General features: G+C 49.4%; 1 protein-coding gene across 12 annotated transcripts in view; it reads left to right on the top strand.

The window, feature by feature from the left end:
• Positions 1-13,354, top strand: part of LOC140712159 (presequence protease, mitochondrial-like) — a 28,392-nt gene extending 15,038 nt beyond the window's left edge. For 3 of the 12 annotated variants that reach the window (XM_073017887.1, XM_073017892.1, XM_073017891.1), the window contains exons 2-6: positions 3-105; positions 218-307; positions 740-822; positions 1,026-1,223; positions 12,967-13,354. In XM_073017887.1, coding sequence (XP_072873988.1) covers positions 3-105; positions 218-307; positions 740-822; positions 1,026-1,223; positions 12,967-13,040 — 548 coding nt within the window. In that variant the 3' untranslated portion in view covers positions 13,041-13,354. Of the gene's footprint in view, positions 1-2; positions 106-217; positions 308-739; positions 823-851; positions 1,447-3,956; positions 4,204-6,954; positions 8,676-12,966 lie in introns of those variants that run through there. The other 9 variants (XM_073017888.1, XM_073017890.1, XM_073017893.1 and 6 more) reach the window with 9 other exon arrangements.
• Positions 13,355-13,763: the final 409 nt, after the last annotated feature.

The following is a 13,763-nucleotide window of genomic DNA, read 5'->3' as shown; positions in this document are numbered from 1 at the left end:
AGGAATGGACCACTTCTTGTACGGCCTCTCGGATGAGATGAAGCAGGCCCACAGGGAGCAGCTCTTCACCATCAGCCACAAGAAGCTCCTGGCCATGAGTGATAGGTGAGTGGGGAGTGGGGAGCGGGGAGTGGGGGAGACAGCATCCGGGATTGGAGACCTTAACGGCACTGAAGTAGAAGCCAGTACTCACTGACCTCGCCTGCCTTCCTCTCAGGTACCTCGGCACTGGGAAGAGCACGCATGGCCTGGCCATACTCAGACCCGAGAATCCCAAAATCGCCAAGGACCCATCCTGGATCATCAGGTGAGCGGCCCTGGTGCCCCCAACTGTGCAGGAGCCCCTGAGACAATAGGCCTCTAGAGCTGAATATGAAAAGTCAGAAATGCTACTGCTTTTCCAAGAATATTATATCATTCTTAAAGTGTTGCCAACTGACTGGCAAGTCAATCTTAAGAGCGACCAGGAAGATGTCCATTGAAATAGTCATACACGAAATGCCAAAGATGCACCACGTAGAATTTTCACTTTCTACTGACTGAAAGGCTTGTTTTACCTCATTAGTTCTAGAATATTTAAGAATCTAAAAATAAAGGGCAACTCTGATTTAACCTCTGCTTGAGTCATTATCTTAAGTAGCATTTAGGGCTTTTACTAAAAAACAGAAGTAAAATGAAAAGGTACACAAAGGTGTCCCGTGTCTGCCTGTGCTGATTCATGAAACTCGATTACACCGAGGCCCTGTGGGAGCGTCCTCCTAACAGACGGAAGTTCAACGGGGCGGCCGGATGGAAGCAGTCCTGAGAAGCAGGTGGGCTGGGGTGAGTAAGCGCTCGCTTCGTCTTCACAGAGCCAGAAAGGAGAGCCGCCACGCCAGCTCTTCTTGGCCGTTGGACTCTGATTTCCCAAACAGCTTGTTTTTGGGGTCTCCTCTCCCTCCACACAGCTCTCCACCGCCGTTTCTGAGGCACAGCTGTGGTCTCCTGCAACCTAGAGCTAAGAGGCAGAAACGCTGTCCCTACAGGATGTGGGCCCACGAGGGCAGCAGGGCCGTCACACCAGCACCCATGTCTACTCTGGCAAGAGTCATCAGAGAATTCCAAATTAGGTCCCAGCAAGGACCGTGGCTTGGACTGGACGAGAAACTGGCTATCAGATTTTTCAAACCCCCACCTTGGTGGTTTTAACATGCAGCTAGGATTGCAATCAAGAGGCCGAGTAGGTAAGATTCATGTGTTCTCTTTTACTTTCTAAGGAGAGCAGGAGCCTGGGGTCAAGGCCCAGGGTCCTGGCCTGCTGCTGTGGTTGGAAACTGACACATGGCAATAAACATGGCATTCCCCTTGGCCTGTGTAAACTACTGGCTTTGTTCTCCTTTTATGACTTGTGCATAGTTCAGTGATCCCTACTAAAAATATTTTTATAATCTTTGCCCACAAAAGTGCTGAGAAAACCATTAGTAGCCACCCATAGATTGAGGTTTTAATCTCCTACTTAAAAAACTAAAACGGAGGACTGTTGGAGTTGTAGGCAAACGTTTAATACACACATCTGAAAGCATGAGACACAGTCCAGACAGCACGCACTGGAGCTGGTGGGGCACACGGTCGGTGACAGGTGCTTGCTTGTTAGGTATTAATGTCAATAAATACTTTCAGAAAGTGCTGATAAATAACTTAAGTGTTACAAAAACAGATGGTCCACGGTGAGTCCAGGTTGCAGGTACATGCAGGCAGGACTGGGTCAGACGCTCCAGGGCTGGGCTGCACGTGCTCTAGCTGGCCTGAGTCCGACACATCATAGTTGTCCATGTACTTGGCCAGGATCTTCATGAGGGGCCGCAGCTTGAGCCACCACTGTTCTTTGGGAATCCTGTGCCTGTGGAGGGATGGGGGGACAGCAGTGAGGCTGGGAGATGCCACGGCCAGCACAGTGAGCCGTCTTGCCAGAAACACGGGGTTTGTAGGGTCGGCTGAATCAACTAGATAATAAAGCCAATTTCAGGGTCAAATGAAACCATTGCTTTTATATTTCTAAAAATTCTTCCCAAAGACCTAGTGGTGGTTTCTTATTGTTGTTCTTTTGAGACAGAGTCTCGCTCTGTCCCCAGGCTGGAGAGCAGAGGTGCGGTCTCAGCTCACTGCAACCTCTGCCTCCCAGGTTCAGGCGATTTCTCCTGTCTCAGCCTCCTGAGTAGCTGGGACTACAGGTGTACACCACCACACCTGGCTAATTTTTGTATTTTTAGTAGAGATGGGGTTTCACCATGTGGGCCAGGCTGGTCTTGATCTCTTGACCTTGTGATCCACCCACCTAGGCCTCCCAAAGTGCTGGGATTATAGGTGTGAGCCGCCATGCCTGGCCAAGACCTAGTATTTTTTAACTGAGCTTCAGAAAATCTAGTTCCTCAAACCCCTGAATGAGTTGCCGAAAGCAACAGCAATGGCCATTCTCCTGTCCTGTACTCACGTTGGCTGGGTTTGCTAAGGCAATAAGACCCCAACTTACTCAAAATCCGTTTGCTTCTTCAGCTCTGCCACAGGTTGAAAAATAAGGTTTCTTTTGCTTATTCCCAGCACACAAACGGAATCATCGGTGGTAAATTTTTTTCCTATAAAAGATTTTAAAAAAGATTAACACCACCCTGTCACATGGGCAGGTGGGAGAGCAGAATCATGGGGCGAGATGAGAAGTGAGATTCCTGGCAACCATCCTGAACCTGGCCTGGAAGCCTGGGGGAGGCTGAGAATGGCCAAGAACGGCCGAGAACAGCTGAGAACAACTGCACAGTGTGGCCAGCGCCTGGCCTGGGCAGCTCTGCTCTTGTGGGATCGCCCTGATGGCTTCCTGGAAAGCAGCTTTTGTTTTTCCTCTCAGTGGAGAGAATTTTTCACTAAATAGTGGAATAGGGAAATTACCTTAAGAAATTGATGCCCACGAATACACACACAGAGGAGTGAGAAACATCCATAGCTAAATTAGCAAAAGAAAATCGATGTAGAAAGAATCAGTCAGTTCTTCAAAAAGACAAACCAATTGAAACTGTTCACATCACTGTTTTTTGTAGACTGTCATTCTTCTACGTTGCACATTGGCAGTGATAATGGTTTGCCCTAAAAAAGCACACACCTGGTATGACTGAAGAAAGCTGAGGGGGGTGGGGGCAAGAAAGATGCTGGCACAAACAGCCACTCAGGAATGAGTGGGGACCAGCCACATTGGAACAATTAACAATTGTATTATACAAAATGTCATGTTTTTTAAAACTTTTCAGTTTATCTAAAGATTTGTTAGAATATGTAACTTACAAAACTGATTTAAGGAAAAACATGCATAGTTCTACAAACATGAACAATTCATTCAGCAGCCAAATCTTCCTCAAAACTGGAAGTTCTGACAGATGGAGTTGCAAGGAGGTTGTCCTAACATACATCCAAAAAATAGAAGGCCCCACTTAAACTGTGAGGGAAACTGCGGGCTGATGCTCAAGATCTCCAGAGCAAAAAGCCTGCACAAAAGAACTTCAGGTTGAATCTAGCAGTGATAAAAGAGAACATGTTACCCACGCCCAAGCTGACCTTATCCCAGGAATCCAAGGTTGGTTAAATAGCAACGCTCAGAGACCAGCAGGAGTTAGAACATCACACGCAGCTCAGTACTGGACTGAAGAAGGAACCAGTATACCCTACTTCTCCCCGATAGGACAGCATTTTCACCAAGGCAGACGGCCTCCCTCCGCGGACCCCTTACCTCTGCCCCAGGCCTCCTTGAGTTTCGCAGTGATCCACTCCATAGCTCTGGCAGAGATTTTGGTTCCAAAGTTTCTATCAAATGGAGAGGGTGCCCCACCCTGTTGGTGGTTAGAGTCATATGAAATATCAGTTATACAGTAACACTTTGTTGTTAAATAGAAATGACGATTTCTATTTCACAGAATTCACGTTTTTATTTCTAGGTCTTTATGGATAGCTGGAACAGAAAAAAACACAATCTCTGTTTCCTGTAGCCTGAACTCAGCCTGTTAAGCAAAAGTGTCAAGTGTTCCCCCTGCCCAGTAAGAGGAGGATTTTAATAAATGGAATGAGTCAACTAACAATCTCCAATATTTTAAAATCTTCAATCAGGATTTCATAAACTCATCTGGGGTGGGGATGGGTCGCAGCTTTAAGAATCTGATAAACGTTGTGGATTCTTTAACAAAATCACACATACGCCTCCTATTTCATCATCATTTCAGGGGATTCATCAGCTCTCTGGAATAAATTCACGGGCTCTGGTTTAAAAGTATAAAGAATAGGAGGTTGTGAGGAAGGAGTGTGTGTGAGTTAGGAATGCTGGACCGCTGTGTCCCAGGCTCAGCTCATGACATGTGTGTGCCTGCATGCAGCTCATTCCAGGTCATTCTGATTTGGGGTGAGTGTCAAGTATATTACATGTCTGATAATCCATTTTAAATCTTAGGAAGCTCCAGTTTTTAACTCGATGAAGTGTTTAATTTGAATAAGCATTTCCAAGTAGTGGGGTTGTCACTGTTTTCATGAAAGCTGACAGTTCCCTTAAAATCCCCATTACTCAAACCTCACCAACAAAAGAATCCTAAAGCTGGTGATGTTTGGCATGACTTAAAAGTTTAGATGATTTGGCTGGGCATGGTGGGGATCACGCCTGTAATCCCACCACTTTGGGAGGCTGAGGTGGGCGAATCACCTGAGGTCAGGAGTTTGAGACCAGCCTGGCCAACGCAGTGAAACTCCATCTCTACTGAAAATACAAAAATTAGTTGTGCATGGTGGTGGACACCTGTACTCCCATCTACTCAGAAGGCTGAGGCAGGACAATCTCTTGAACCTGGAAGAGGTGGAGGTTGCAGTGAGCCAAGATTGCGCCACTGCACTCCAGCCTGGGTAACAGAGCAAGACTCTGTCTCAAAAAAAAAAAAAAAAAAAAAAATGTCTCCCAGCTAACTGGGTGTATGCATATACTGCAGATCGTTTTGTTGTATAGTGACAACACACGCGACACATAATGTGACACAACAAACTGACACAGGATGTCGATTTCACCTAAGCCCAGCTAACAGGGAGTGATGAAATCTCGTGCTGTGTTGCTCTTTCCCACCCAGAACGCAAATCATCCCTGTGCCCTAAGTCTCCATGCTGTCTGTGCCTCCTGTCCCTGAGTCACTCAGTAGCCGCCTTGGTTATCAGATGGTTATCAGTACCCACCCCCTCATGTATACAGGGGGCGGGTACTATCCCCAGGTTCAGGCACCCACTGGAGACTTGGGACACATTCCCTGAGGCTAAGAGGGATGACTATTTCCTTCTTCCTTCATAAACATCAGGTGCTAATTAGAGAAATGATTTTAAGATATCTAAAAGAGTAAGACTATAAAGCAAAAATTTTAGTTGTCTAAATGCGGGCAAGTCTGTAGAGCAACACACCACGACTCTGTTCTGCAACTGCTCAGCGTATAGTGCACTCCAGCGGCAAAGAAATTACCACTCATCCAGCCCAAAGTCACAGAGCAGAATCTAAGAACCGCAGTGTTACGGTGACCATAACATCAGCCCTGGTCTCTCACTCACCTGAGCACAAGGCCCCTCTGGATAGTAGTCTTCATTTTCTGCGTCAGGCGCTCCACATTGGACTGGAAAAGAGCATTTTGTTAATCAGACAATAAACTTCTGCTAAGCACCTACTGTGTGCCAGGTCCTGCAGGGCGGGAAGTGCCAACCACACGTGGTGGTGAGCGTGGCCAAGGAGGCTGCAAGCTCTCACAGCTTGGGTCTCGGGGAGCCTCCCCAGGCGGCGAGAGCACGTCTGCAGCAATGAATGCTGAGCACAGGGCACTGATGTGAGCAGCCCTCACAGCGGCCACTAGAAACGCCTTCCGGAATCAACAGGGTCCCTCTGAAGATGATAATTCCGTGACTGGCCTAGTGCTCATTCATGGCTCTATTGCTCCTTATTTTCATGACGATGTTCTCTCGGCGCTCTCAGAGGAAAAGAGCGACCTGTGGCCTTTCAATGGAATCTCCTATGACGGCCTGATGAACAGTGTCTGATCAGAGAATTTTGTAAACTCTCATTGACACACAGATTTCTTAAGGAACAGATTGTCTTAGAAAAGGGTAACATCCTATATCAGATCATCTTGGGAGGATTACAAGAGGGAGGTAATTCTCTAATGACTCATCCTAAGAAAATGGAGATTTTTACATCTAATCAATCTGTCACTGGGCACGGTGGCAGAATTTCACAAAGTAGGAGCCTGGGCGCAGTCGCTCACGCCTGTAATCCCAGCTCTTTAGGAGGCCAAGGCGGGTAGATTGCCTGAGGTCAAGAGTTTGAGACCAGCCTGGCCAACATGGTGAAACCCCGTCTCTACTAAAAATACAAAAATTAGCCGGGCATGGTGGCAGGTGCTGTAGTCCCACCTACTTGGGAGGCTGAGGCAGGAGAATCACTTGAAGCCAGGAGGCTGAAGTTGCAGTGAGCTGAGATTGTGCCACTGCACTCCAGCCTGGGTGACAGAGCAAGCGTCCATCTCAACAACAACAACAAAAAATCATAATTTCTCTTCTGAAGCTCTTGCCAGGTTGAATGCTGGTGAGGCAGGATCTTTGGACAGATTTCTGAAATACGGTCATGAGTCACATAACAGGGGGATATGTTCTGAGAAATGCATTGCTAGGTGACTTGAGCCTTGTGCAAACATCCTACAGTGAACTCTCACAAACCCAGGAGGCAGGGCCTGCCACATATCTGTTGTTCCTGACTACAAACCTAAATGTCTGAGACTGTTGAATACTGCAGGCAATTGTGTATCTAAACATGTCTAGATGTAGAAAAGCACAGTTAAAAATATATATATATGTATATAACATATGTTTTTTAATATATATAATCTTTCTATAAAAGTTAAATAACAGTGCACCTGTTTGGGGCAGCTCCAATATCATCTTATGGGACCCACCGCTGACAGAAACATCATGATGAAGTGAATGACTCCACAAGTATTTAATATGACATAGTGAAGAAATTCGTGATTCACATGTCACATAATTAGTGACAACGCCAAGGCCCTTTTTACTTGATCTACTTGGCGCAGAAACAAGTAACATCCTAACCTTTTAAAAGACAATGGTGCCGGGTACAGTGGCTCACGCCTGTAATCCCAGCACTTTGGAAGGCCAAGATGGGCAGATCACGAGGTCAGGAGTTCGAGACCAGCCTGACCAACAAGGTGAAACCCCATCTCTATTAAAAATACAAAAATTATCTGGGCATGGTGGCACGTGCCTGTAATCCCAACTACTCGGGAGTCTGAGGCAGGAGAATTGTTGGAACCTGGGAATCGGAGGTTGTAGCGAGCCGGGATCATGCCACTGCATTCCAACCTGGGTTGCAGAGCAATATATAACATTATATATTTATTTATATAACTAACTAAAGACAATTGTTCAAGTTGCATTTTATCTGCCAAGGCCTGTCATCCTGCATGGAGTTTAACTGAACACTGCAGGGTCCAGGCCTGGATTCTGCTGTGCCATCCAAGCAGGGGCAGACCCCGGGCTCGGTGACACTCTTCCCTAAAAGAGCCACAGATGCCAAAAAACCACGGCCGTGTGTGTGTCAGTTTAGAGGCAGACGCAGCATCAGAGGCCTCAAGATTTAAAAGAAGCTGCAGCAAGCTTCAGAGCCAGTTGCAGACGTGGGTGGTGATTGTTAGCGGAGGCGCTCAAATCGTTTGTTACAGAAGTGAGAAAACATTAACTACACAACAGACTACATCAAAAAAACAAGCTCGTGTTTCACACAAGAGACTAGAAGGTGTCCTCAACCAGGCACGTCCGCCTTCACCTGACACATGGGAGAGGCATCTGGGCAATGCGAAGGGCATCAAGCATGGCGTGTTCTGTAGTACCTGTCTCCATGCCCCCTCGAAAAGCAAACCACCCTAGATACGATGTTTCACTCCACAGCACCGAGTGGATCCAAAGGGGACGGTCCCCCTAGGCCAGCCCCCGTCACATACCTGCAGATCCCTGATGTCAAAGGGCTCTTCGAAAATGTATGCGGCATCGGCTCCGGCCGTGAGCCCCCCATGTTGGCCAGGTAGCCACGGTAGCCGCCCATGGACTTGATGAACACGCGCCGCTTGGTTCCGCTGGCGGACTGCTTGATGTGGTCGCAGGTCTGGTCACAGAGATCAGTCACTCCAGCCCAGGGCCAGGGTGCACCCACCATCCCAGAGCTCCCCGACGAGTAAGTGCAGCAAGGGCCCCCACCGCGCCTGAGCATGCGGTCCCAGCATCGCAGAGGTGAAGGGTGTACAGCAGCCGGGATGTGCCCTTGGAGTGGGTGTGAACATGCCCCCAACCCCCCCACCCCACCGTGGCAGCCACCTGGAGATGACCTCAATGACCTGTGGTGGGGGCCTGGCCATCTGCCACTCCCTTCTCCCAGGACCCATAAGAGGAGACTGAAAAGACGACCCCACAAGCCAGCTCACTCCACGCTGCTCTCTGTCCCTGCTGAAGCAGCTTTCACCAGACACGGACACCGTTAGGTGTGAGCTGAGAAGTTAGGGGGCTCTCACCTACCAGCTTAGTCCATGGGAACAGCTGTGATCTTCTATTTTCTTCCATTAAAGCTCCCTGTGATTTTAGATCTGTGGCCATCTTCCATTCATCAGTGAATGTTACGTTTATAGAAACTCTACTCAAAGGCAGACGGTGGTTCTTAGACCCAGGTGCCTGGGGAGTCTTTCGGATGCATAGGCATCAGGTCCCCAAGTGAAATGTCTGCCATCCGCCCTCCACGAGGACCCAAGCTCAGTGGGGAGAAAAGCAGCAGAGAAATGCATCGGCCACCTTCCCACCCACACACGAGTCCGGGCTGCAGCGCCCTCTCCTGGGACTCTGCAAAACCTCTGCCTGGGCCTCAGCTCCCATCCCGGCACCCTCCAATCTGTTCACACAGACTGGAGACCCATCTATAAAAAACATAAATCTGATCCAGTCATTCAAAACCCTTTGGCTCACTTCAAGTACACGTCAAGACTTTCTCGGGAATCCCTGGCCCCGCCTGCTTCTGATACCAGGTCCCGCTCTAGATCCAGCAACCTCAGGTCCTCCTGGGGCCTCTGGATATGCTGGCTGCTGTGTGCATTCAGGTACAGTGGTGGGCGGGAGAGCAGCCCCCAAAAGAATCCCGGTCCTAATGCCTGGAACCTGAGAACGTTCCCTCATGCGGTGATAAAGGAATCCTGAGGACTATCCAGGTGCGCCCTAAGTGCCACCACTTGCATCAGCAGATGAGGGGTGTAGAGGCCCTGGAGCAGGATGCTGCACACCTACATGGGAGGAGGCGGCACCAGGGAACAAGGCGGGCAAGGCCCGCAGCTCTGGGCACCTGAATGGGCCACGAGGGACTCTCCTGGAGCAAACACTGGCCTCAGTCCATGGCTCCTGCCTTCCAGAACTGTGTGACAGTGAGTATTATTTTCCAGCCCCAGGTGTGTGGTCAGGGTCACAGCAGCCACGGAACACACACAGGCACCTTCCTCAGCTCTGACCAGGAGGGAAATGTCATTTTCTCATGAAAATGCCGCCTGGTTTCTAATGGCAAAGTTCGTCTGTCAGGGGTTCTCGGGGCACCCCATGTCCTCTCTTCATAGAAATCACCCTGGAGTCTCTCCCTGCAGTTAGCTCGTGGTTATTTGACTTGCAGTCCTCAGTAGGCTACAAATTCCATGAGGGCAGGAACTGTGGGCTGGACTTCCACCACTGCACCATCAGCAGGACCCGGCCAAGCACCCACAGCAGGCGCTCAAGAAATGCTTGTCTCTGAATGACATAAGCACAGTATTCTCCAGCCAGCCAGCCATCCTGGTCAAGGGCTGATCCTGCAGGATTCCCTAACCGGCCTCCATGGGACTCAGCCAAGAGTAAAAGCATGAAGTGGGGGTGTGGACTTGAGACTGGGGGCCACATGAGAGTCTGTGCACCAAAGTTTAACACCCACTGGGAAATTTTCACTTGAGATCTTCGGATGAAATTTTAAAACACACTTTGTTGAATAAACACAGGCTTCATTAAACCATTCCAACCTATACTTCGTTTCTTTGGCAGATTCTTTTCCTCCCAAAATAATTGGTTGATGTGTTCAAAAGTGAACACGGGCTGTAGTTAGCGGGCCACTTTGCATTGTGTAGAAGCCGAGATGGGGAGAGAAACAGGCAATGGGAAGAATTCCCATCTTTGTGCTTAGGAAGGACAGAGGACAGAAGCCCGTCAAGGGTCCAAAGAGCCCACAACTGCCTTCTTGAAGGGCCAGTGCAGAATTCTGAGGGTGTCACTGTTCCACCTGTACTGGGTTCTCTCTCTAATTGCGATCTAAGACTTAGGATGTCGTAAGGCTTTAAGACTTGCCCTTTGTCTTAGAGAATCCCGGGCATGGGAAGGAAAATGTGGGTGGGGCATCAGGACCCCCAGAGCCACAAAGCCTTATGGGTTATTTTTCCAACTGAATCTCCCCCGCAGCCCACCCTGAGGTGGGGAATTACTGTCACTCATTCAAAGAATGACATCAACCACTTAATGACAAAAGAATTCTGCAGGTAAGCAGCTCTCCCAAGAGGCTGATTTGTGCCCGAGCGTGTCTGAGTTCTAGTCCCACCAGGCTGCTGCTGTGGGTGCGTGGAACAGCGCAGCGCTGACACCTGAGCCACGCCCCCGATCGTGTGCTCCTCTGAGTGTAAACACAGTGACAGTTGGGACGGAAGAGTCCGCCTTTACTGGAGCTCAGATACAGCTTTCCTGAACTCTCTCATTACCTAGATGGTGTCTTAAACCTGAATTAGCTTCTAAAAATAGCAAGTCCCTCCGGCGGTGCCTCAGGCAATTAGTCAAAGTAGTACTGACAAGAAGAAGGCTGATCCCAAGCATGGCCCTGCCTGCCTGCAGTGTTTCAAGCCTGGACATCTAGAAACTGCTAAAGGACAGCAAAGCCAGCGATGGCCGCACCCTAACGACATTCAGTGAACAGGAGTCAAGCGCCGGGCCCAAGGAAGTCCATGGAACGAGCCGTTGCCAACCTCTGCAAAGCCAGTAGAGCACCAGGGAACACGACAGGGAGAAGCCCAGGAGAGAGATGGCCCTCAGCTCGAGTGGGAGGCACAGGAGGCTGCAGCTGACCTCACGGCCCCTCCGCTCCCTTCCCTGCACTGGAACTCAGTTCTGAAGGAAGAACCCGGAACAGAACTGCTGTTTTCCGAGGTTCTGTGCCAAGCTGAACTAAGGAGTCTCCAACAGGGCTGGGAGTTTTCATGCAAACTCTGGAGCTGGTTTGGACGTGAACATCTAAGGTAAAGGCCAGCGGCTGCTCTCCAGGAGGCACCAGGCGGCCAAGTCACTGATGTAACCCCATGTGCCAAGGGGGCCACTGTCCCATTTGCAGATGAGGACCCTCTCTGGGTCAGCTTATCAGGGACCGGAGGGGGCCACCATGAGGGTGTCAGCACCACGCCCATGACTGGCAGAATCCACTCCTTCCAAAGCACATATTGGTGAAACTGCCTGCCCAGGAGGGCATGATCTCGGCTCTCTTCAGAACCTCTCGTCTCACCAGGAAGGCTGTGGTTCCAGGCAGTGGCCCCCAGTGGGCACGCCTCTGTCCCAGAGCTCGTACGTACCAGGCACTCAAACCCCTTCCTGCAGGCTCCCACAGCTGACCCTGCGGCCTCGCTACTCAACGCAGGCGGGAGAGGCAGTCTCCAGAGAAATGGTGCTCACCACTCCCCTAGTCTAGCAGGGATAGAAACACGACCCCAAGGACTGGATATATCCTCTCACTTTTAATCAATAAAGACAGGTTCTTCCTAAGGCAGAGAAGCTAAAAAATTTACCCTGTTCTGGCCAGTGTGACTGACATAAAGCCAAGCTAGAAAAGGGTGAGGGGGAAATCTGGCTCATTCTTAACACAGAAGAAACACACTGCTAAAATAAATGAAAGAAAGCAATGGGAGGAAATGATGTTTCTTGCATTTGAAACATCAACTTGCTTTGTTCAAGAGGTTTAAGACACACGTAAGCCATGCTCCACACACACGGCCGGCCGTTTCTGAAGTCAGTGTTTCTGGAACAAAAGCCTTGGCCTGCCCAGTGAACATTCACACTGAGCACACTGTCGCGAGGCTGCTTGGCCAGCCAGCAGGGGGCAGGAGAGAGCCGCAGGTGCCATGTGGGGTCCCTGCAAACTGGCCTCACTCCCTCAGTCAAGGGCCTTGCCTCTTGCCAATCCAGGGGCTTCCTCCAAGGGGAAGCGGCCTCTTCAGCTGCCACCGCACTGACTTCAGAAGGCTTAGCCAATGGGACAATAGATTCAACAGAGTTCCATGTTGTTAAGGGAAACTTCTGTTACCAGGCAACCTTAGTATCATATTCAATGTAAAATAACCAACAAGATCGTTTCCAAACAAACATGCTAGTAGTGCCTTATCCTTCAATGCTGCTTAAACACGGAGAAGAATGAGGAAAAAAGAGCATGGCACTTACTTCTTAAAAAATAACACCTCTTCCAGGTTCCTTTTACCCATATCATAAAGACTTACAACTGGATTCCCTACAGGAAGGTGGAGTGGGGGTGGATCCCCACGCTGACCCAGCCTCCCCCCAGGTCAGTCACCCGCCCCTCACCGCGGGGTTCACAGCTCTCCAGACACTGTCACCTCAACAAAGAAAGGTGGCATCTCTGAGATCTCTTCACAGGGAGCACCCAAACGGGAGCTAGAGAGACAGACACACCCACAACTGCTGTAAAATCCAGAAACGCAATACATATTTAAGGACTTCATTATTAGTTATTTAAAACTTGAAGAACAAAGTGAGCCTGCTTTTAACCTCTCTGCCACAATAACATCGTGTACGTCTGTCTTCTACCGTTTGTTCCTTCTCCAGCAGCTGCCGCCTGGCTGGCCGCCTGCAGAAGAGCCGCCTCCGGTACTCCTGCGAGGCCCTCGGTAAAAGCGTGAGCACCACGATCACATCTCAGGACGCTGCACACTTTAGGGTCGCCCACAGACCGCCATTGCCAATGCCTGGAAGGCACTGAACGGGCCCTCCTGCTCTTTGTAAATGTCACCTCTCGTAAGCTATGTTGTGTTGAAAATTTTTAACTGCAGTCCACACATACTTCTTTGTTTCTGTCTTGTTTTTATCCTAGAGGCATATTATTATGGAAAATTAAGTTTGCAAGTGTGAAGGGTTTTCTGAAAATCGACTTCTAATCCTGGAAGGACCAAAAAAAAAAAAACTGCCAGATGTGGTGCTCACGCCTGTAATGTCAGCAGTTTGGGAGGCCGAGGCAGGCAGATCGCTTGAGCCCAGGAGTTTGAGACCAGCCTGGAAAACATGGCAAAACCCTGTCTCTACTAAAATTACAAAAAAAAAAAAAAAAAAAAAAAAGGATTAGCTGGGCGTGGTGACATGTGTCTATTCCCAGCTACTCAGGAAGCTGAGATGGGAGGATCACCTGAGCCCAGGAGGTAAAGGCTGTAGTCAGCCAAGGTTTGCGTCACTGCACTCCAGTTTGGGCGACAGAGTGAGACCACTTCTCAAAAAAAAGCAAAAACTGTATAAATCAGTACAGAAGGGAACTGGCTGGGCACGGTGGTGCACGCCTGTAATCTCAGCATTTTGGGAGGTCGAGGTGGGCAGATCACAGCTGAGGTCAGGAGTTTGAGACCAACCTGGCC

The sequence above is a fragment of the Chlorocebus sabaeus genome, chromosome 8 (assembly GCF_047675955.1).
Source record: "Chlorocebus sabaeus isolate Y175 chromosome 8, mChlSab1.0.hap1, whole genome shotgun sequence".
NCBI lineage: Eukaryota > Metazoa > Chordata > Mammalia > Primates > Cercopithecidae > Chlorocebus > Chlorocebus sabaeus.
Note: the sequence above shows the minus strand (reverse complement) of the source record. Positions and strands in the feature narration are given on the sequence as shown.